This window comes from Mustelus asterias, chromosome 7 (genome assembly GCF_964213995.1).
Source record: "Mustelus asterias chromosome 7, sMusAst1.hap1.1, whole genome shotgun sequence".
In the NCBI taxonomy this organism is placed as follows: domain Eukaryota; kingdom Metazoa; phylum Chordata; class Chondrichthyes; order Carcharhiniformes; family Triakidae; genus Mustelus; species Mustelus asterias.
This window is the reverse complement of record NC_135807.1, coordinates 17,441,783-17,463,757: the sequence shown is the minus strand read 5'-3', so window position 1 is coordinate 17,463,757 and position 21,975 is coordinate 17,441,783. Positions and strand designations below refer to the sequence as shown.

General features: G+C 45.7%; 1 protein-coding gene across 3 annotated transcripts in view; it reads left to right on the top strand.

Moving 5' to 3' along the window:
* The first annotated feature begins 2,713 nt into the window (after positions 1-2,713).
* LOC144495584 (ras-related protein Rab-31-like) overlaps positions 2,714-21,975 on the top strand; it is an 89,210-nt gene continuing 69,948 nt past the window's right edge. The window contains exons 1-3 of one of the 3 annotated variants that reach the window (XM_078215719.1): positions 2,714-2,877; positions 21,008-21,087; positions 21,188-21,269. In XM_078215719.1, the coding sequence (XP_078071845.1) occupies positions 2,842-2,877; positions 21,008-21,087; positions 21,188-21,269 (198 nt within the window). In that variant the 5' untranslated portion in view covers positions 2,714-2,841. Of the gene's footprint in view, positions 2,878-15,218; positions 15,240-18,527; positions 18,805-21,007; positions 21,088-21,187; positions 21,270-21,975 lie in introns of those variants that run through there. The other 2 variants (XM_078215721.1, XM_078215720.1) reach the window with 2 other exon arrangements.

Below are 21,975 nucleotides of genomic sequence, written 5' to 3'. Positions count from 1 at the left end.
CCCACAACACACCTGCTCCTCCGGCAATGTTCACCCCCCTCTCCCGGCAATGTCCACCCCACCTCCCGGCAATGTCCACCCCCCTCTCCCGGCAATATCCACCCACACCACCGGCAATGTTCACCCCCCATTCTCGGCAATGTTCACCCCCCTCTCCCGGCAATGTCCACCCCTCTCCCGGCAATGTCCACCCACACCCCAGGCAATGTTCACTCCCTCTCTCCTCGCAATGTTCACCCCCCTCTCCTGGCAATGTCCACCCCCCTCTCCCAGCAATGTTCATCCCCCTCTCCTGGCAATGTCCACCCCCCTCTCCCGGCAATGTTGACTCCCCTCTCCCGGCAATGTTCATCCCCCTCTCCCGGCAATGTCCACCTGCAGCCCCGGCAATGTTCACCCCCTTCCCCGGCAATGTTCACCCCCACCTTCCCCTGGCAGAGTTCGCTCCCTGAACCTCTTGCCAATTTTCCCCCCATCGCTAAAAATGCTGACCAATCCCCCAGGTAATGTTTAGCCCTCTCACACCGCGATCAACATTCACCCATCCCAACCCCCTGCCAGTGTTCACCCCCCTCCCCCAGCAACGTTCACTCAGCCAAACTCCCACACCCTCCCCCGCCAATGTTGATCCCATCCTTCAGCCAATGTTCACCCCTTCCTCATCCTGTCAATGTTCATCCCACTTGCCCCCTTGAAAAGTGTTCAGCCCCTCTCTCTCTGAACAGTATTCACCATCATTCCAGCCCCACATGCAGTGTTGGGGAAAGGTGGAGGTGGGTTTGAAGATTTTATTTGGGGGGGGTTGGATAATTTTGGGGAGATGTGGCTGTGAAGGTGAGTTTTGATGGGTACTTGACCAAACATAAGAAGGAAATGGAAAGCAACAAAGATGAACAAGGTAAATCCAATTGGAGCGAAGGTGGCTATTGCTGAAAAAGAAGTGACAGCGAATTAAACACTAATACAAAAGCAAAATACTGGAGATACTCAAAATTGGAAGTGAAAACAAAATGCTGGAAATACTCAGCAGGTTTGGTGGAATCTGTGGAGAGAGAAAGAAAGTTAATGTTTCGGGTCAATGATCTTTCATCTGCAACATTATAACACAGAAACTGAAGCAGTCCATGTCCAAATGCAGCAAGACCTGGACAATATCCAGGCTTGGGGTGACAAGTAACATACATGTCACACAAATGCCAGACAATGACCAACTCCAACAAGACAGAATCTAACCATCGACCCTTAACGTTCAATGGCATTACCATCACTGAATCCCCACTATCAACATCCTATGGGTGACCATTAGTTGGAAACTGAACTGGACTAATCATATAAGTACTGTGGCTACAAGAGCCACAATCCTGCAGTGAGTAACTCACCTCCTGACTCCTCAAAACCTGTCCATCATCTACAAGACACAAGTCAGAAGTGTGATGGAATTCTCTCCATTTGCCTGGATGAGTGCAGCTCCAACAACACTCAAGAAGCTCCAACAACACTCAAGAAGCTCCACACCATCCAGGATAATGCACCACATCCACTCCTTCTACCACTGACTCACAGTGACAGCAGTGTGTACTATCTACAGAATGCACAGCAGGAACTCACCATGGCTTCTTCGACAGCATCTTCCAAGCCACAAACGCTACGATCCAGAAGGACAAGGGCAGGAGATAAATGGGACCACCACCACCTGCAAGTTTCCCTCCAAGCCACACACCACCTTACTTAGAAATATATTGTCGTTCCTTCACTGTCACTGGGTCAAATTCCTGGAACTCCCTCCCGAACAGCGTTGTGGGTGTACCTACACTATATGAACTGCAGGGGTTCAGGAAAGCAGCTCACCACCACTTTCTCAAGGGCAATGAATGCTGGCCTAGACAGCGAAGCCTATGTCTAATGGAGGTAGACTGTGTCAGAACAAATGACTGAGATCACATACCAACCGTCTCAAGAACAGCTTCTTCCCTGCTGCCATCAGACTTTTGAATGGACCGACGTCGCACTAAGTTGATCTTTCTCTACACCCTAGCTGTGACTGTAACGCTACATTCTGCACTCTCTCATTTCCTTCTCTATGAACAGTATGCTTTGTCTGTATAGCACGCAAGAAACTATACTTTTCACTGTATACTAATACATGTGACAATAATAAATCAAATCACTACATCTGCTCCTATTCACCATCACTGATAGTGTTCCCATTCACCTTATATAATAAGGGCAGTAGGTAAGGTGAATGGGAACACTATAAGATGAAGGGGAACACTATATAAAAATTCAGCAGAGATTCCTAACTGGGAACAACTGTGGTATTTATGAACAGCGATACCTGACAGAAAGAGTTTCAAAGTGGTTGTGGGGCGCTGGCAAAAGACGGGGAACTCCTTTAAGGTTAAATTACAGACTTGCATCTCATCTTTACACGTCTCTGGTCCCTTCGGCAACTTTCCCCATTCCTAATTTAGACTTAAAAGGATTATTCGGTTGAGGTCGGTGTGCAGAATTTTCTTCTGACAAGGGCACTGAACGCTGACCTTGAATGAAGGCAGATGGACAACTCTCTCTCGATTGGCTCCACTTGGGAACCAGAAGGAAAAAGATGTTCTTTAACTTTGACTTGAGATTGGGAGCAGGGGCTGAGAGAGAGAGAGCCCTGAGTACCACGTGATGGTTGGGAGTTGAGAGTTGTTGCAGAATAGTTTCCGTTCTCTGAGAGGGAACTGACTGCTTGGAGGGGGTGAGACAAGGTTAAAGGCGTAAACAGCGCTCTTTAATAGATGAAGCTGGGTAAAGCCCAGGCGGCAGTTAGCATGACACAAGCCTCATAAATTGATTATGGCTATTCGAGAATTAAAAGTCTGCCTCCTTGGGGTGAGTAAAACGGGAACGGAATCGTTTTATTTCTGAGTACTGTTTTCTGTTCTTTTAGACTTTTGTTCCTCACGGTGGTTTCTGGCGGCGGGTTTCTCTTTTTGTCCTTTAATGTTGCTGCTTTTCGCGGTGTCGCCATGGTCTGTCTCTCTCTGCCATTCCTCAAAGTGCTGTGAATCCACCCCGGCGTCCACAGAAAGTTTGTCAGGCTGAAGTTTCAGTTAGTTAGCTGGCCCCGTTCCCCTGCAATTGCAGTGAGTGTCTGTTTCAGGTCAACTTCCCGGAATGTCGAGAGAGAGTCTCCAAGGAGACATTCCACAGAGTCAGTTTCTCCAGTCAGTTTCTCCTCTTCCCCCAAATTATTCCCCTTTGTCTTTTCTTTAAACTTTTATATAAGTTGGTAGCATTCTGGGGTGGGAAACTATTTTTTTGCTTTTTCAACAAAAAAAAACAAGCCACTTCCCTCTTTTGCCAAGCTACCAGCCCAGAAATGTGGTCTTGACAAGCCTGGCTTGTCACTCAATCTCACTGGGTTTTGGGTGTCACTTCTGCTGTGATGCAGTTCCGAACTCTGCAAATCTTGGCCGGGCAACACTCGGGGATCGAAACTGTTTTCAACACCCTTTGGAATCATTGCAGGACAACCATCCTCTCTCTCCGAGGGGGTAGTTCACCATGAGGACTTTTCTAACGGCCCCTGAGCTTCCAGGTTAGATTACACCCTGAAATCGCGGTCTAATTCCTGTTATTTGCCCTTGCTTTTTTTTTTAAGGACAAGGACAGGCTGGTTTAATTTTATATGAGTAATTATTCCATTGGCGTTGTGTTGTGTTGGCAATTGTTGTCATTACATTCGTTATCCAGGCAACTGTGTTGTTGTTACAAGTTTATGGAGAGGTCAATTAGAGTCAAAGCTCATTATGGCAAAGAAGGAGGCCATTTGGCCCATCATAAGAACTAGGAGCAGGAGTAGGCCATTTGGCCCCTTGAGCCTGCTCCGCCATTCAATAGGATCATGGCTGACCTTTTTGTGGACTCAGCTCCACTTACCTACCTGCTCACCATAACCCTTAATTCCTTTACTGCTCAAAAATCTATCTTTGCCTTATCAACGTTCAACGTGGTAGCCTCAACTGCTTCACTGGGCACAAATTCCACAGATTCATAACCCTTTGGGTGAAGAAGTTCCTCCTCAACTCAGCCTAAATCTGCTTCCCCTTATTTTGAGGCCATGCCCCCTAGTTCTGGTTTCACCTGCCAGTGGAAACAATCTCCCTGCTTCTATCTTATCTATTCCCTTCATAATCTTATATGTTTCTATAAGATCCCCCCTCATTCTTCTGAATTCCAATGAGTATAGTCCCAGTCTACTCAGTCTCTCCTCATAAGCCAACCCTCTCAACTCTGGAATCTAACCTAGTAAATCTCCTCTGCACCTCTTCCAGTGCCAGTATATCCTTTCTCAAATAAGGAGACCAAAACTGTACACCGTGCTCCAGGTGTGGCCTCACCAGCACCTTATACAGCTGCAACACAACCTCCCTGTTTTTAAACTCCATCCCTCTAGCAATGAAGGACAAAGTTCCATTTGCCTTCTTAATTACCTGCTGTACCTGCAAACCACTATTTGTGATTCCTGCACAAGGACATCCAGGTCCCTCTGCACAGCAGCATGCTGCAATTTTTCCCCATTTAAATAATAATCCATTTTGCTGTTATTCCTACCAAAATGGATGACCTCACATTTGCCAACATTGTACTCTATTTGCCAGACCCTTGCCCACTCACTTAAACTATCTATATCCCTTTACAGATGTTCAGTGTCCTCTGCACACTTTGCTCTATCACTCATCTTAGTGTCATCTGTGAACTTTGACACACTACACTTTGTCCTCAACTCCAAATCATCTATGTAAATCGTAAACAATTGCGGTCCTAACATTGATTCCTGAGGCACACCACTAGTCACTGACCACCAAACAGAAAAACACCCATTTATGCCCACTCTTTCCTTTCTGTTAGTTAACTAATTCTCTACCCATGCGAATACATTATCCATAATGTCGTGCACCTTCATCTTATGCAGCAGTCTTTTGTGCAGCACCTTGTCAAATGCCTTCTGCAAATCCAGATACACCACATCCACAGGTTCCCCATTGCCCACCGCGCGCATAATGTCCTCAAAGAATTCCACTAAATTAGTTAAACATGACCTGCCTTTTATGAACCCATGCTATGTTTTCCCAATGGGACAATTTCTATCCAGGTGTCTTGCTATTTCTTCCTTGATGATAGATTCAAGCATTTTCCCCATTATGGAAGTTAAGCTAACCGGCCTATAGTTACCCACTTTTTGTCTACCTCCTTTTTTGAACAGTGGCGTCACACTTTCTGTTTTCCAATCTGCGGGAACCACCCCAGTGTCCAGCGTATTTTGGTAAATTACCACTAGTGCATTTGCTGTTTCCTCCACCATCTCTTTTAGTACCCTGGAATGCATTCCATTGGGCCCAGGAGACTTGTCTATCTTTAGCCCCATTAGCTTGCCAAACACTACTTCTTTAGTGATAATGATCGTTTCTAGGTCCTCACCGACCATAACCTTCTTGGCATCAATTTTTGACATGTTATTTGTGTCTTCCACTGTGAAGACCGACACAAAATACCTGTTCAATGTCTCGGCCATTTCCTCATTTCCCATTATTAAATCCCCTTTCTCGTCCTCTAAAGGACCAATGTTTACCTTAGCCACTCTTTTTCTATATTTGTAGAAACTTTTGCTTTCTGTTTTTATATTCTGAGCTGGTTTACTCTCCTAATCTATCTTACTTTTCTTTACAGGTTTTTTTTGTGGCTTTCTGTTGACCTTTGAAGATTTCCCAATCCTGTAGTTTCCCACTAATCTTTGCCACTTTGCATTTTCTTTCAGTTTGATACCCTCCTTTATTTCCTTAGATATCCATGGCTGATTATCTCTTGTTCTACAGTCTTTCCTCATCACTGGTATATACTTTGCTGAGCACTGTGAAAGATCACTTTGAAAGTCCTCCACTGCTCTTCAATTGTCCCACCAAAAAGTTTTTGCTCCCAGTCTACCTTAGCCAATTCCTCCCTCATCCCAGTGTAGTCTCCTTTGTTTAAGCACAAGACACTGATATTGGATTTTACCTTCTCACTGTTGATCTGTATTTTAAATTCAACCACACTGTGATCGCATCTTCCAAGAGGACCCCTAATTGTGAGACCATTAATTATTCCTGTTTCATTACTCATGACCAGATCTAGGATAGCTTGCTCCCTCATAGCTTCCACTACATATTGTTCAAGGAAACTATCGCGGATACATTCTATGAACTCCTCCTCAAGGCTGCCTTGACCGACCTGGTTTGACCAATTGACATGAAGATTAAAGCCCCCCATGATAATTACCGTACCATTTTTACATGCATCAGTTATTTCTTCATTTATTGCCTGCCCCAACATGACGTTATTATTTGGTGGCCTATAAACTACGCCTATCAGTGACTTTTTCTCCTTACTATTTCTAATTTCCATCGAGTCTATGTCAGCTCTCTGTAGAGCAATCCAATCTGTCCCATTCTGCCTTCCCGCCCCTTTCTCCCATTATCCCCACAAATTTATTTCCATCAAATTCCATTTTGAAACCATGGATCATCTCTGCTTCCATCATCCTGGTAGGCAGTGAGTTTCAGATCATTACCACTCTGGAGGTGATTATGAAGGGGTTACAAAGTCGTTTTGTGTGTGAAAAATTCAATTTTCCATTCACCTTTTGCCCTCTGCTTACCGTCACTTTATCTAGCTAAGTGGAGAAGATGTAATTCTATGGAAATTCAAATATTTTGCCAAAGGGATGAAATTTGTGTGTATGGGGCGACACGGTGGCACAGTGGTTAGCACTGCTGCCTCGCAGCACCAGGGATCCATGTTCGATTCCCGGCTTGGGTCACTGTCTGGTAGAGGTTGCACGTTCTCCCCGTGTCTGCATGGGTTTCCTCCGGGTGCTCCGGTTTCCTTCCACAGTCCAAAGATGTGCGGGTTAGGTGGATTGGCCATGCTAAATTGACCCTAGTGTCAGGGGGACCAGCTAGGGTAAATGCATGGGATTATGGGGATAGAACCTGGGTGGGATTGTGGTCAGTGCAGACTCAATGGGCTGAATGGCCTCCTTCTGCACTGTAGGGATTCTATGATTCAACTGACTCCATGGTCAAACAAACTCAATCTGTGAACTAATGGAATCCATCTAAATGCAAGGTTGAAGGTCAAGACTAATTTGGAGATGGGCGGAGGAAATAGCCTTGAGAATTTAACATCCAACTCCAAGGGCTTAAGGACAGTTACTACTCCAGTGGCAAGTTCCGACCCCAGCCAAATCAAACCATCTAAATGTCAAGCAATATCTAGTATCCTGAGAAATGTTTTCTATTGCTTTCTGATCTTTTATTTCTTCAGATGATCTGTGAGCAGATTAACTATGGTCTCTCTAATCGAATGTTGGAACATGTCTGAAGGGCTGAATGGCCTATTCGTGATCCTATACTCCTATGACATGAGAGCCACAGCAAAATTCAGCTGTATAATAGGGGAGCGAGCCTATTTTCTTTTCTAACTATGGCATTGAAATCATCCACAATTAATGATACAGTAGAATCTACCTTTCTAAATGTCTTTCCTTGCTTCACATCCGCTTCCTTGTGTCTCTTTTGTTTATCAACTGCCTTGGCTGAGAGGTGGCATTCTCCAAGATTTCATGAGTCTCATTCTGAAGTCATTATTAAGAGGGCTTGCGATGGTTGTTCTTACAATTTTGTTATCATCACTTCTTTTGAGAAGGTACCTGTTTCTGTGCTGTGTGGAGAGAGCCATTGCTTTTTAATTTGTTCATTGGATTTGGACATCACGGACTAGACCAGTATTTATTGCCCATCCCTAATTGCCCTTGAGAAGGTATCATTGAGCCACCTCCTTGAACCGCTGCAGCCCTTGTAGGTACACCCACAGTGCTGTTATGGAGGGAGTCTCAGATTTTAACCCAGCAACATTGAAGGAAGGACGATATATTTTCAAGTTAGGATGGTGAGTGACATTGGAGGGGAAATGCAGGAGGTGTTGTGCCATGTACCTGCTGGCTTTGTCCTTGTCAGTGGTAGAGGTTGCAGATTTGGAGGGTGTCGTCGAGGAGCCTTGGTGAGTTACTGCACTGCATCTTCTGGATAGTGCAAATTGCTGCAACAATGGTGGAGAAAGTGAATGTTGTGGATGGGATGCCAATCAAGTGGGGTGCTGGTCCTGGATGTTGCTAAGCTCCTTGAATGTTATTGGAGGCCTATTTATCTATGCAAGTGGAGAGAATTCCATCACATTCCTAACTTCTGCCTTGTAGATTGCCGTCAGGCTTTGGGGAGTCAGAAGGTGAGTTATCCCCATCAGCAAAATGATGGAAAGTGTCATCAACAGTGCTATCAGGTGGTCCTGCCTCAGCAATAACCTGATCACTGACGCTCAGTTTGGGTTCTGCCAGGGCCACTCAGCTCCTGACCTCATTGGAACTTTAGTTCAAACATGGACAAAAGGACTGAATTGCAGAGGTGAAGTGAGAGTGACAGCCGTTGACATTCGGGTTGTATTTGACAGAAGGTAGCATTAAGCAACCCTAGCAAAACTGGACTCAATGGGAATCATGAAGAAAACTCTCCACTAGTTGGAGTTATACCGAGCGCAAAGGAAGATGGTTGTTGGAGGTCAATCATCTTAGTCCCAGGACATCACTGCAGGAGTTCCTCAGCATAGTGTCCTAACTCCAATTATCTTCAACTGTTTCATCAATGATCTTCCCTCTGTCATAAATTTAGAAGTGGGGATGTACACCAATCATTGCACAATGTTCAGCACCATTTGTGACTTCTCAGATACTGAAGTAGTCCATGTTTAAATGCAACAAGATCTGGACAATATCTTGGGCTGACAAGTGCCAAGTAACATTCGTGCCACAAAATGCAAGGCAATGACCATCTTCATAGAATCCCTACAGTGCAGAAGGAGGCCATTCAGCCCATCGAATCCGCACTGATCACAATCCCACCCAGGCCCTATCCCCATAACCCCACCTATTTACCCGAGCTAGTCCCCTGACACTGAGGGGCAATTTAGCCTGGCCAATCAACTTAATCCACACATCTTTGGACTGTGGGAGGAAACCCACACAGACATGGAAGAACGTGCAGACTCTGCACAGACAGACACCCGAGGCAGGAATTGAACCCGGGTCCCTGGCGCTATGAGGCAGCAGTGCTAACCACTGCTGCCACCATGCCACCCAACAAGTGAGAATCTAAACATCTCCCCTTGACATGTAATGGCGTTACCATTGCTGAATTCCCCACTGTCAACACCCTGGAATTTTCCATTGACCAAAAATTCAACTGGACTAGCCATATAAATACTGTGGCTACCAGAGCAAGTCAGAGGCTAGGAATCCTGCGGTGAATAACTCACCTCTTGACTCCCTAAAGCTTGTCCACTGTCTATGAGGCACAAGTCAGGAGTGTGATGGAATACTCTCCCCTTGCCTGGTTGAGTGCAGCTCCAATAACACTCAAGAACAAAGAAGCTCACCTGATTTAGTATCTCATTCACCACTTTCAACATCCATTCCCCCCACCACTGATGCACAGTGGCTACAGTGTGTACCATCTACAAGATGCACTGCAGCAATTGACTAAAGCTTCTTCAACAACGCCTTCCAAACTGGAAGAACAAGGGCAGCAGATGCATGGGAACACCACCATCAGCAAGCTTCCCCCCAAGTAACTCACCATCCTGACATGAAACAATATCACAGTTTCTTCACTGTCACTGGGTCAAAATCCTGGAACACTCTCCCTAACAGCACTGTAGGTGTTCCTATGGCACATGCAGCGGTTCAAGGAGGCAGCTCAAGGGCAATTAGGGATGGGCAATAAATATTGGCCTAGTTAGTTACACTTACATCCTGTGAATGAATAAAAAAATTCAAGTTCCAGCCTCTGACCTGCTCTTGTAGCCACAGTATTTATACATTGACCCGAACAGGCTGGTCCAGTTCAGTTTCTGGTCAATGCTAACCCCTCCCAGAATGTTGATAATGGGGGATGTAGTGATGATAATGCCACAGAATATCAAGGAGAATTTTGACTTGTTGGAGATGATCATTGTCTGGCACTTGTGTGGTGTGAATTTTACTTGCCACTTAGCAGCCCAAGCTTGAATGTTGTCTCGGTCTTGCTGCATATTGGCACAGATTGAGTAATCATCTGAGGAACTGTGATTTTAAAGAGAAATCATAGAAATCATAGAATCCCTACAGTACAGAAAGAGGCCATTCGGCCCATCGAGTCTGCACCGACCACAATCCCACCCAGGCCCTACCCCCATATCCCTACATATTTACCCGCTAATCCCTCTAATCTACGCATCCCAGGACACTAAGGGGCAATTTTAGCATGGCCAATCAACCTAACCCGCACATCTTTGGACTGTGGGAGGAAACCGGAGCACCCGGAGGAAACCCACGCAGACACGAGGAGAATGTGCAAACTCCACACAGACAGTGACCCAAGCCGGAAATCGAACCCAGGTCCCTGGAGCTGTGAAGCAGCAGTGCTAACCACTGTGCTACCGTGATACCGAAGTATACTACCTTCGAACAGGGTGCCACGAGCCTTGTGCATTAGAAATGCAACAGTGAAAATTCTGTACATTGTTCAAGGGCTGCTCCATTCCAAAACAGCAATATTGCCTGCAGGAAGCAGCACGATCATGTGATAGTGACCTCATGTCTGTCAGCGTGCTGTTTTGATTCCTTTGGGCTGCAGTGTGATGTACTGTCTCAATGCTAATTACATTGCTGTGAATTTCAGAAGATCTTGGAGCAAGCCGTGTCTGTTTATCTGACGGTTTAAAAGCAGTGAAGTAACGATCCTGAAGGAATGTATAACTCATTTTTATTTGAAGCCTTTTAATATCTCGCCTCATTATTGAGGCTGATTACAAGAATGATTGATCCATAATTATTCACTGATGGTAGCAGTCAATTTGAAGGTGTTGGCAACATAGCCGATCAGTATTGGATGTGTCTAAACAACAGCTTCCCTTCAATGTAATAGAAGTTCTTAAAGCGCTTCACAGGAGCGTGATAAAACAAAGTAAACAAACCAAGCCACATCATTATAAGGTCAGAAATCAGGCCAAATGGCCACAAGCTCAGTCCAAAGGTAGGTTTTAATAAGTCTCAGTGGAAGAAAACCAGGCAGAGTTGCAGGGAGGGGATTCCAGAGCTTGGGCCTGAGGCAACTGGAAGCATGACCACCAGTGGTGCAGTGATTCTAATTGGGAAAAGGTCAGAATTCAATAAGTGCAGATATCGTGGAAGGTTGGAGGAGATTACAGAAAACAAGGATGAGAATTTTAAAAATCAAGACATTGCTTGACTGAGAGCTGATAAAGGTCAGTGAGCACAGGAACGTGAGGGGAATGGGACTTGCGGTGCTTTAAGACAAGACAGAGGGTAGAATCATAGAATCCCTACAATGCCAAAGAAGCCATTCGGCCCATTGAACCCACACCTACTCTTCAACTGAGCATCTTACCCAAGTCCAACTCTCTACCACCCTATTGTCATAACCCCATGGATTTACCTCGCTGATCCCCCTAATTTACACACCTTGGGACACAAAGGGGCAATTTAGCATGGCCAATCCATCTAACCTGCACATCTTTGGACTGTGGGAGGAAATTGGAGCACCCGGAGGAAACCCACGCAGACACGGAGAAAATGTGCGAACTCCACACAGACAGTCACCCTAGGCTGGGATTGAATCTGGGTCCCTGGCGCTGTGAGACAGTAGTGCTAACCACTGTGCCACCGTGCCGCCCCAATGTGAGAGACCAGCCATGAGTGTGTGGAAACAAATGTGGAGGGAACTAAGGTGTGGATGAGGGGTTCAGCGTCAGATGAACTGAGACAGGGCCGACTGTGGAGTGATGTTGCTGAGTTGGGAAAAGGCAGTCTTTGTCATGGCATGAATACAAGGCTAGAAGCTCATCTCGGGATCAAATGTGGCATCAAGGTGAATTTAAACAAGTTATCCAAAAGAATATTGCTGAAGCTACATTGTGTGGATACAGGCAAGAGTGTTTGATGGAACTTAGAGCTGAAGCCTTAGCGTTTTAAAACACTCACTCAGGCTTCTTGTTCACTTTGGCCCACAAATGAAAAGAGAAAAATGACTGACTCAGAAGGTTGTTTTACGTAATGGGATTATGGTTTATTTATATTCACAGCGAAGATTTAAAATGTACACAGATCTAAAACGATTATGGATTGAATGCGTTGCAAAGGAAGGAAATAATAACAAAAACAAACAGCTTTGTTTGGGCCTGAGGGGATCTTATTGAAACATATAAGATGATTCGAGGTTTAGATAGGGTGGATAGTGATAGCCTTTTTCCTCTGATGGAGAAATCCAGCACGAGGGGGCATGGCTTTAAATTGAGGGGGGGTAGTTATAGAACCGATGTCAGGGGTAGGTTCTTTACCCAGAGGGTGGTGAGGGATTGGAATGCCCTGCCAGCATCAGTTGTAAATGCGCCTAGTTTGGGGGCGTTTAAGAGATCCGTAGATAGGTTCATGGACGAAAAGAAATTGGTTTAGGTTGGAGGGTCACAGTTTTTTTTTTAACTGGTCGGTGCAACATCGTGGGCCGAAGGGCCTGTTCTGCGCTGTAATGTTCTATGTTCTATGTTCTATGTTATTTGATGTCCAGCCAATAAAAACTTTGACGCTATTTGACATCAGAATGCTCAAATACATTCATCAGGCTTTGATTTTTACCATGACCTGAAGGGACCACTCTCGGCATTTGTAGATGCTCCTTTCGCCGTTTGGTCAAGATCCCACCTGTTGACTGCGGTAGAAGGTCTCCGGTGTGTTTAACCATTTGTGCCCTGACTCCGGGGACGGACGTGGGGTTGACTGGCCATCCCATCCTCTGAAACCACTCTTAAAATTACCGTCTGAACTGTGTGTCCGGACCATGGGGTTTGACCCTGCGCTGAAAGTGCTCCGTCTTTCTTTCAGTAAATTTCCACTGCGTGAAGCCCCTCACAGTCAGTCCTCCAGCTAATGATGTTTGTAGAACTTTCTGGAACACTTGGTCCCAACTAATCTAATTTGGGCAGTCTCCAAGGTCTATCCAAATATCAGTGTCTCTCTTTGCCTGCAGTTTCTCTGTTTATTTCTGATAGTTTAGTTTCACTGTCTTGCCAGAGCTCAACAATTTTAATTTTAAAAGATTTTAAAAGCAAACATTTCTTCCATCAGCAACGTTTCTTGCTTCCCAAGGCATGCTGGTTGTATGTCAGGATAAATGTTTTGTCAAGTTGCTGCTTTTGCTTACATCTTTGCCTTCACCGCATCCTCAGTGTTGTATGAAGACACATTCTTAATCAGGATCTTAGGACTACAGAACTCCTTCTTGCCTTAGTCTTTCCTTATTTCTATATGAGTGATCACCTCGTGTCCAGTTTGTAATTAAAAAAAAAAATTAATTCGTGGTTCATGGGCGGAACTTCACTTATCCGGATAGATCGAAGAAGGTGGGATTGTCCTTCCTGCAAAAGAGAAGATTTAAGGCGGTGGCCTAGTGGTATTATCGCTAGTCTATTAATCCAAAGACTCAGCTGATGTTCTGGGGACCGAGTTCAAGTCCCGCCACGGCAGCTGGTGGAATTTGAATTCAATAAAAAATATTTGGAATTAAGAATCGACTGATGACTGTGAAACCATTGTCGGTTGTCAGAAAAACCGGCAGTCGGCAATGGTAGGGGCGGCACGGTGGCACAGTGGTTAGCACTGCTGCTTCATAGCGCCAGGGACCCGGGTTCGATTGCCAGCTTGGGTCACTGTCTGTGCGGAGTCTGCACATTCTCCCCGTGTCTGCGTGGGTTTCCTCCGGGTGCTCCGGTTTCCTCCCACATTCTGAAAGACGTGCTGGTTAGGTGCATTGACCAGAACAGGTGCCGGACTATGGCAACTAGGGGAATTTCACAGTAACTTCTTGCAGTGTTAATATAAGCCTTACTTGTGACTAATAAATAAAGTTTAACTTTTAAAAACCCATCTGATTCACTAACGCGCTTTAGGGAAGGAAATTTTCCATTCTTACCTGGTCTGGCCTACATGTAACTCCAGAGCCAGAGCAATGTGGTTGACTCTCAACTGCCCTCCAAGGGCAACTAGGGATGAACAATAAATGCAGGCTAGCCAGTGACGCTCATGACCCATGAATTAATAAAAAAGGAAGAAATTTGGTCGAGGTATCAGAATCATGAGGGTTCTGGCCAGAGCAGATAGGAAAAACCAGTTCCAGTTGGCTGAAGGATTGCGCATCAGATGATACCGATTCTAAGGTGATTGGTAAAGGAAGCAACAGCAACACGAGGAAAAACATTTTTACCTTGAGCGATGAGGACCTAGAATACCCTTCCTGCAAGTCTGGGGGCAGATTCAGAATAAGAATTGGACAATTATCTGAAGAGAGAAAAATTGCAAGGCTATGGGGAAAAGGTAGTGGGACAGACGTGGGGTAGGGGAGGGGTGGGGTTAGCCTATGACATGCTGTAAACATTCTAAGATTCTCTGATTGGGATTGGAGGCCAATCCCAAGGCCTCGTCGCTGCCCTGCCTCCCTTTTTGAGCCTGGTTTTCCTGTCTGGTTGGGGAGGGCACCGGTTTGCTGAATTCACCCGTTTCATTTGAGGTTTGCACGCGTATTGGTGGAAAATGAAGGGGAACGAAAAGCCACAGATTTGAGCCACTGATTGGAAATCGCAGGAACAGACACAACTTTCATTTAGAAACTAAACGTTATTGAAACCAGTCACAAGTTTCAAAATGGCGATGAAACAGCAGAATTGGTTGTGAGCCAAATTCAGGAGATTTCCTGTAACTTGCGTTCATTATTTTCTCAGCTGCATTCTCATCTTGTAACCTCTGTCTACGACAGTTAGTCTGTGACTATCGCAGGAATGGAGTGCTGTTCCTGGGCTTCATTTTGTGGAGGTGTTGCCCGCCATTCTCCTTTTCTTAAAAGATTGCAATAAAAATAGTTTATGTATGTTGCAAACAATGCTAATTTTGCCTAAATAAAGCAGCTATGCTGAGGAAACATGACGTATGATTTATATTCACAGGATATCATTTTTCAATGCCATTGATTCCAATTTCAGCTATACCCCTGTGGATTGATGCTGAAAGGAAGCAGAGTGTTTGCTCATAAGAAACTGAAAATCAAATGAAGGTATTTTTGTAAGTCCCTTTGGTCCAATTGTAGATATGGAGTTAGATTAGTCAATCTTTTTGACCAACCAAATCAAATAAACTGAGGGGCAAATTAAAAGGCGCAGCCCCCAAAAGGGGAATCACCCATAACAAAAGACAAAGGAAACTTAAAACATCAACTCAAATATGATTAAAGGGGTTGATAATGAACCCCAGTCCCTGCGGTGCCCAACAAGCATGGAAGGCCTCGATGCTGCCCTCTGACACCGCATGCTCCCTCTCCAGGGGCACCCAGCCGCGAATGTAGCCGTGGTAGAGGGATAGATAGTCGGGTCAGACGACCCCCTTAGTCACCCGCTGTGTGGACCTGTTTATGGCAAGTTTGGCCAGGAGCAGGTTCACGTGGAGGTTCTCTGCCTTCCCTGCCCCCCTCCGCACTGGGTCCATAGATCAGGAGCGCGGGGCTGAAGTGCAAACAAAGCATCAGTAACAGGTTTTTGAGGTAACTGAAAAGGGAGTGCAGTCTATAACATTCAACATAGACATGGCCCAGGGACTCCGCAAGATCGCAAGAAGGGCAGCTTCCTTGGGAGCCCGTGAACCAGTGCAACCTACGGTTTTACGGAACTGCTGCATGCACCACCCTCCACCCTAGGTCCCTGAGGTAGTGGGGGAGGATCCCTCGGTAGAGGGACCTCCAATGGGGATCTCCGCCGCCGGACGGCAACAAGGCCCGCCAAGGTGTATCCGGGCGATAGGCGAGGACACGGTAGTGAAGGTGTGCAGCAGCAGCCCGTACAGGAAGCGCCTCCATGCAGTGGCAAAGGGCATGGAGGGAATTTCATCGAGGCGGCTCAAAAGTTTAGGCAGGATTCTGACTTAGAGGCGTTCAGTCATAATCCCACGGGTGGTAGCTTTGCACCATTGGCTCCTCAGCCAGACTCGGGAAGGGAGGTCTGGGCTTGAGGCCAATGTGAAATTCCATCTGAGCAGGTGGACACTCTGACAGGATTCCACCACACAGTTGCGCCTGCTTGAGACCATGTGTGACATCGGGTCCGAGCTCGACCGTTCTGAGGTCATGGATGACATTGGCCGCGAGCTGAATGTCCACCGCCGGTCATGGCTGGCTCATGGGTTGTCATCCAGCCCACTCCTCTGCCACCCAGCACATCCCCAACTCTGGTCACCCCGGCAGCCACAGCCCATCTGAAATTGTACTGGTGGAAGAGCGGCTTTCTGAATAGCGGCTCCCGAATGATAGCCGCTACTCCAGACGGGGAGAGTTGCGGCGCGAGGCGGCCGTGTCCCAGACTTTGAGTAAGTCCTGGTAAAAGACGGGCAATGCCTGCAGGGAGTTCCGAAGATTCCCAGGTGGAGCTAGGTTAGTTAAGGGTAAGGATGAAGAGCAACATTTGAGATCCTGGTAAACGTGGATTATTTTCTGTATACTGGGAGCCGCCTCTCGATGAAGACTGACAGAGGCAACAAAATTCATCATGGCCTCCAATGTGCCAGCTGAGCCTTTGGCTGACTGGGGGAAAGAGTATTTCAGGAGCAGGATCTCAAACCTGAGACTAACGTCGTGTTTACTGGGCAGCAGAGATTCTATAAGCTTCAGAGACTTGGATGACCTGCAGCAGCATCTTCAAGCACTGGAGAAGCACCGACAGCAGCAATTCCACAAGATCCTTCAAATCCAGTGACAAGAAAGATGGTCTAACTGCGACATCCTCCCCTAAGCCAACACCAAGGTGCTTAATCACTTAAAACCAGCTCATGTCATTGATGTGTCCAACACCAAACTCCTGAAGCAACTTAACTTGGAACTCTGTTACAGCAGGAGACTCCCAAGGAAGTCAGTGGAAATGCTTTAGAATGTCCTCAAAACATCCCAGAAGAGGTCAAACATCCCCGCCAACTCATGGGTGACCCCGCCTTGTGAGCGACCAAAATGGAGAAGGCTCGTTCAAGGAGGCACCGGGAACATGCAGAGGCGAAGACATGGCACAATGCTCCAAACAACCCATCTACCCAATTGTTGCAGGCTTTGATGTCAGCCTTTTAGTTGATCACAACTTTACTCTTCAACTAACCAGACCAAGTCATGGAGTTCTCTTAAACAGCTTTTTAATCAAGCTATAGCTCAGTCCCTGGAAAAGCCACAGGTCCGTGCCGGTAACTAGCTGGAGCCCAGAATTCGGGAATTAACGAGCAGTTATAGTTTCAAATTTGATTACATGTAATTAACATATACCAATCAAGGTATAGGAGTTATCTCTCGCCACTCAGAGTTATTGATTAAGGTTACATCATTCATAAAGTATAGATATTAAAACCAATCACAATCACCTCACACTGGCTTAATTATAATATCCAATCAGTGTGAAGACATAATCATGTTAACTGACCTAACCCATCATTGTTCCAGGTTATCATTGTCCCAGCTTGTGTCTGTGCAACCATTCCTTTTCTCCAGTTCCAAATATCTGATTTAATGAATTCTCTCAGACTAATGGCCTTGGTGCTTATCTGTGAAGACTTTTACAAAGACATTTTCTTTCTGAGAACAGCTCATGTGTTTGTTAAACTTTTGTGATTATTAACCCTTCCACCAACCCTTCAAAAGCCACCTGCCTCACGTGGCGGAGTTTGCAGACCATGCATTAGACTTACCAGCCATCTTGGAACCCATCAAAGTGGAGTGGCAGCAAGTCATCCTCGACCCCACGAGACTGCCTAAAATGAGACCCCGATGTAAGACAGTGAAATGAATAGAAATGAAAATCAGGAGGAATGTGTAACAAACAGATGGCAGAAATGATATCATTTATTTTCATCCAATGTTAAAATCACCCCCTTGGCATCCTCCCATGTGTCTTGTCTTCTGACATTTTCCTGAAGGCCTGGCGGTTGCCTGCTTATCCAACCTGTAATTGGGTCACACTGAAAGTGTGTGTCATATGTTATAGTCATTGATATTATGTTCATATTACGGTAATAGTTAATGAAATTTTGACTTCACAAAGAAATCTTTGTGTCTGCCTGAGTTTTTAAGATGTCGTAAGCGGATTATGTTTCACAACCTGTGTGTTGAAATTTCACATGTAACAAATTTCTCCGCAAAAGAATATTGTTTTTAAGAGCGGAGGGAAGAACTTGTATTTCTGCAGCACCTTTCAGAACCTTAGGTCGTCCCAACATGTTTCAGAGGCAGTGACACCACATGACAGGTGACCTGATTTGGACACATCCTAGTGACAGGGCAATTGAGTATCTTGGGAAATCTTGGGTTTGATTCCTAGTCTGTTCTTGTAGATCTTAGTGGAGACAACAATAGGGTGACTGCTTCCTTGTTGTAGCACTTGCCCATAGAGTGGGAAAGATTCAAATGGAAGCATTTCCCTGAACACTGCGGGTTGGCCTCTGTTGAAATGTGTCCTTGTTGCTCCAGCGCTGGTTAATCGTGGGGAAGATGGTGGCAAAGTGGTGATGTCACGGGACCAGTGATCCGGGGTCTCAAGCCCCTGGTGGAATTTAAATTCAGTCAATAGATCTGGAACATGAAGCTAGCCTCAGTAACGGTGAGCGTGGCACCTTATCATCAATTGTCGTCAAATCCCATCTGGTTTACTCATGTCCATGAGCGAAGGAGGTTAACTAACCTCTGGATCCACTGTAACATGGTTGATTCTTAACTGCCTTCTGAAAAGGCCAAGTTTAAAAACCTCCTTTTTTAGTACTCTTGAAGGTTGTCCATGTCATTTACATTCTGACTGAGAAGAGTATTCAACTTGAATATTGAACAAAATTGTAAAATTCCTGCTGGCATTTTTTTTATTCATGGGCTCAACCTCAAGGAGACATGGAGAAACCTGGCTCGATGTCCTACTCAGCACCCCTCCGTTTTCAGTCTACTGAGGATTGAGTTTCCCATTTTCACCCTGAATTAGAATAATAGAATCCCTACAATGCAGAAGGAGGCCATTCAGCCCATTGAGACTGCGCTGACAACAATCCCACCCAGGCCCTATCCACGTAACCCCACAAATTTTCCCGACTAATCCCCCTGACAGTAAGGATCAATTTAGCAAGGCCAATCAACCTAACCCACAGATCTTTGGATTGTGGGAGGAAACCGGAGCACCCGGAGGAAACCCACGCAGACACGGGGAGAACGTGCAAACTCCACACAGACAGTCACCCGAGGCTGGAATTGAACCCGGCTCGCTGGCGCTATGAGGCAGCAGTGCTAACCACTGTGCCATCCCACATACGGCACATGAATTAGAAAACCTTGCTTCCACTTCCCACCCTTTCCACAGTTTCACATGGTCCATCTCCTCCTTTGATTTCTCTGTCTCCATTTTTCACGATAGGCAACAAATATTCATTGTAAACCTACTTACTCCCAGTTGATTTGATTTATTATTGTCACATGTATTAGCTTACAGTGAAAAGCATTGTTTCTTGTGCGTTATACAGACAAAGCATACTGTTCATAGAGAAGGAAAGGAGAGGGTGCAGACTATAGTGCTACAGTCATAGCTAGGGTGTAGAGAAAGATCAACTTAATGCAAGGTAAGTCCATTCAAAAGTCTGACAGCAGCAGGGAAGGCACTGTTCTTGAGTCGGTTGGTACGTGTCCTCAGACTTTTGTATCTTCCCGACAAAAGGAGGTGGAAGAGAGAATGTTCGGGGTCCCACAGCTACCTCCAATACACTTTCTCACACCCTACACCCTGTCAGGACTCCATTCCATTCTTGTAGTTCCTTTATCTTCATCGTACCTTCTCCGATGATGCAACATTCCACACTAGTCTTTCTGAGATGTCTGTTTCCTCAGCTGCGGGGTCCACAGCCCGCTCTTCCCCCAGTGTGGTTGACCGAGCCCTCAACAATATTCGCCACATTTTCTAAAGTCAGTTCTCACACCCCCATCCATCCTCTCAGAATCGCAAGAGGGTTTCCCTTGTCTTTACCTTCCATCCCAACGGCCCCCATAGTCAAAAGATCCTCCTCTTCCGCCACCTTCAGAATGATGCCATCACCAAACACACCTCCCCGTTCTCTCCCCTTTCAACGTTCCAAGGGGAAAATTCCCTCCTCAACACTCTGGTCCACTCATCAATCATCAAATTATCCAGTGTTTCATAATCACTTTCACCTGGATGAAATCTCTTCACTTAGTGGGGATTAGAACTTTTTTAGTATAGAATCCCCCCAAGTGCATAAGGAAGCCATTCGGCCCATTGGGTCTGCGTCGACTCTCTGACAGAGCAACTCACCCAGGCCCTGTTCCCATAACCCCACACATTTACCCCACTAATCCCCCTAACCTACACATCTTTGGACACCAAGGGGCAATTTAGAATCATAGAATCCCCACAGTGCAGAAGGAGACCATTCTGCCCATCGCGTCTGCACCGACAACAATCCCACCCTATACTCATCACCCCACGTTTTTACTCTGCTAATCCCCCTGACACTATGGCCAATCAACCTAACCAGCACATCTTTGGACTGTGGGAGGAAACCGGAGCACTCGGTAGAAACCCACACAGACATAGGGCGAATGTGCAAACTCCACCCAAAGCTGGAATTGAACCTGGATCCTCTGGTGCTGTGAGGCAGCAGTGCTTGCCACTGTGCCAACTTGCTCTGCTTGACTTAATTGACTCAACCGCAAGTACACTTTTTACCAGAGAAGTTGAAAAATAAATCCTTCAGATTTTCGAAATAGCTCTATGATTCTGACGCTGTGTTTCTGTGTTTTAATGATTTTAGGATACAGGGGTTGGGAAGTCGAGTATAGTATGCCGATTTGTTCAAGACACCTTCGATCTCAATGCTCTGCCCACCATTGGGTGAGTACTGACACGATTTATGCAGTTGACCTTGTTGCTGGAGACTGGGCCCTCCATTATTGTGAAACTAACTTCTTGTCTGATCTGGACTGATTTTCAGTGCCTCCTTCATGACCAAGACTGTGAGCTGTGGAAACGAGCTCCATAAGTTTCTGATTTGGGATACAGCTGGCCAAGAACGGGTACGTAACATTGCATACTTTCAGTTTGTGGTTGGAAAGAAAAAAAATCTCTATATTGTGTTATTTTCCCCAGTGATCCAGGGAAATCTGCCTGTGGATTAGTAGGGTTAGATCTTGGGATCAGAGGAAAGAGTGACTGAGGCAGAAACATAATTCTGATTCAGATTAGGACTTAATTTCCACGTTTGGATATCCTGTGGAGTTGAAGCCAGAGAGTTAATTTCACTGCAAGTTTTAGTTTGTTTCTTTGATTTGATTTATTATTGTCACGTGTTAGCATACAGTGAAAAGTATTGTTTCTTGCACACTATACCGACAAAGTATACCATTCATAGAGAAGGAAATGAGAGAGTACAGAATGTAGTATTACAGTCATAGTTAGGGTGTAGAGAAAGATCAACTTAATGCAAGGTCCATTCAAAAGTCTGATGGCCGCAGGGAAGAAGCTGTTCCTGAGTCGGTTGGTACGTGAGCTTAGACTTTTGTATTTTTTTCCGGACAGAAGAAGGTGGAAGAGAGAATGTCCGGGGTGCATGGAGTCCTTAATTATGTTGGCTGCTTTTCCGAGGCAGTGGGAAGTGTCGACAGAGTCAATGGATGGGAGGCTGGTTTGCGTGATGGATTGGGCTACATTCACGACCTTTTGTAGTGTTTTGTGGTCTTGGGCAGAGCAGGAGCCACACCAAGCTGTGTTACAACCAGAAAG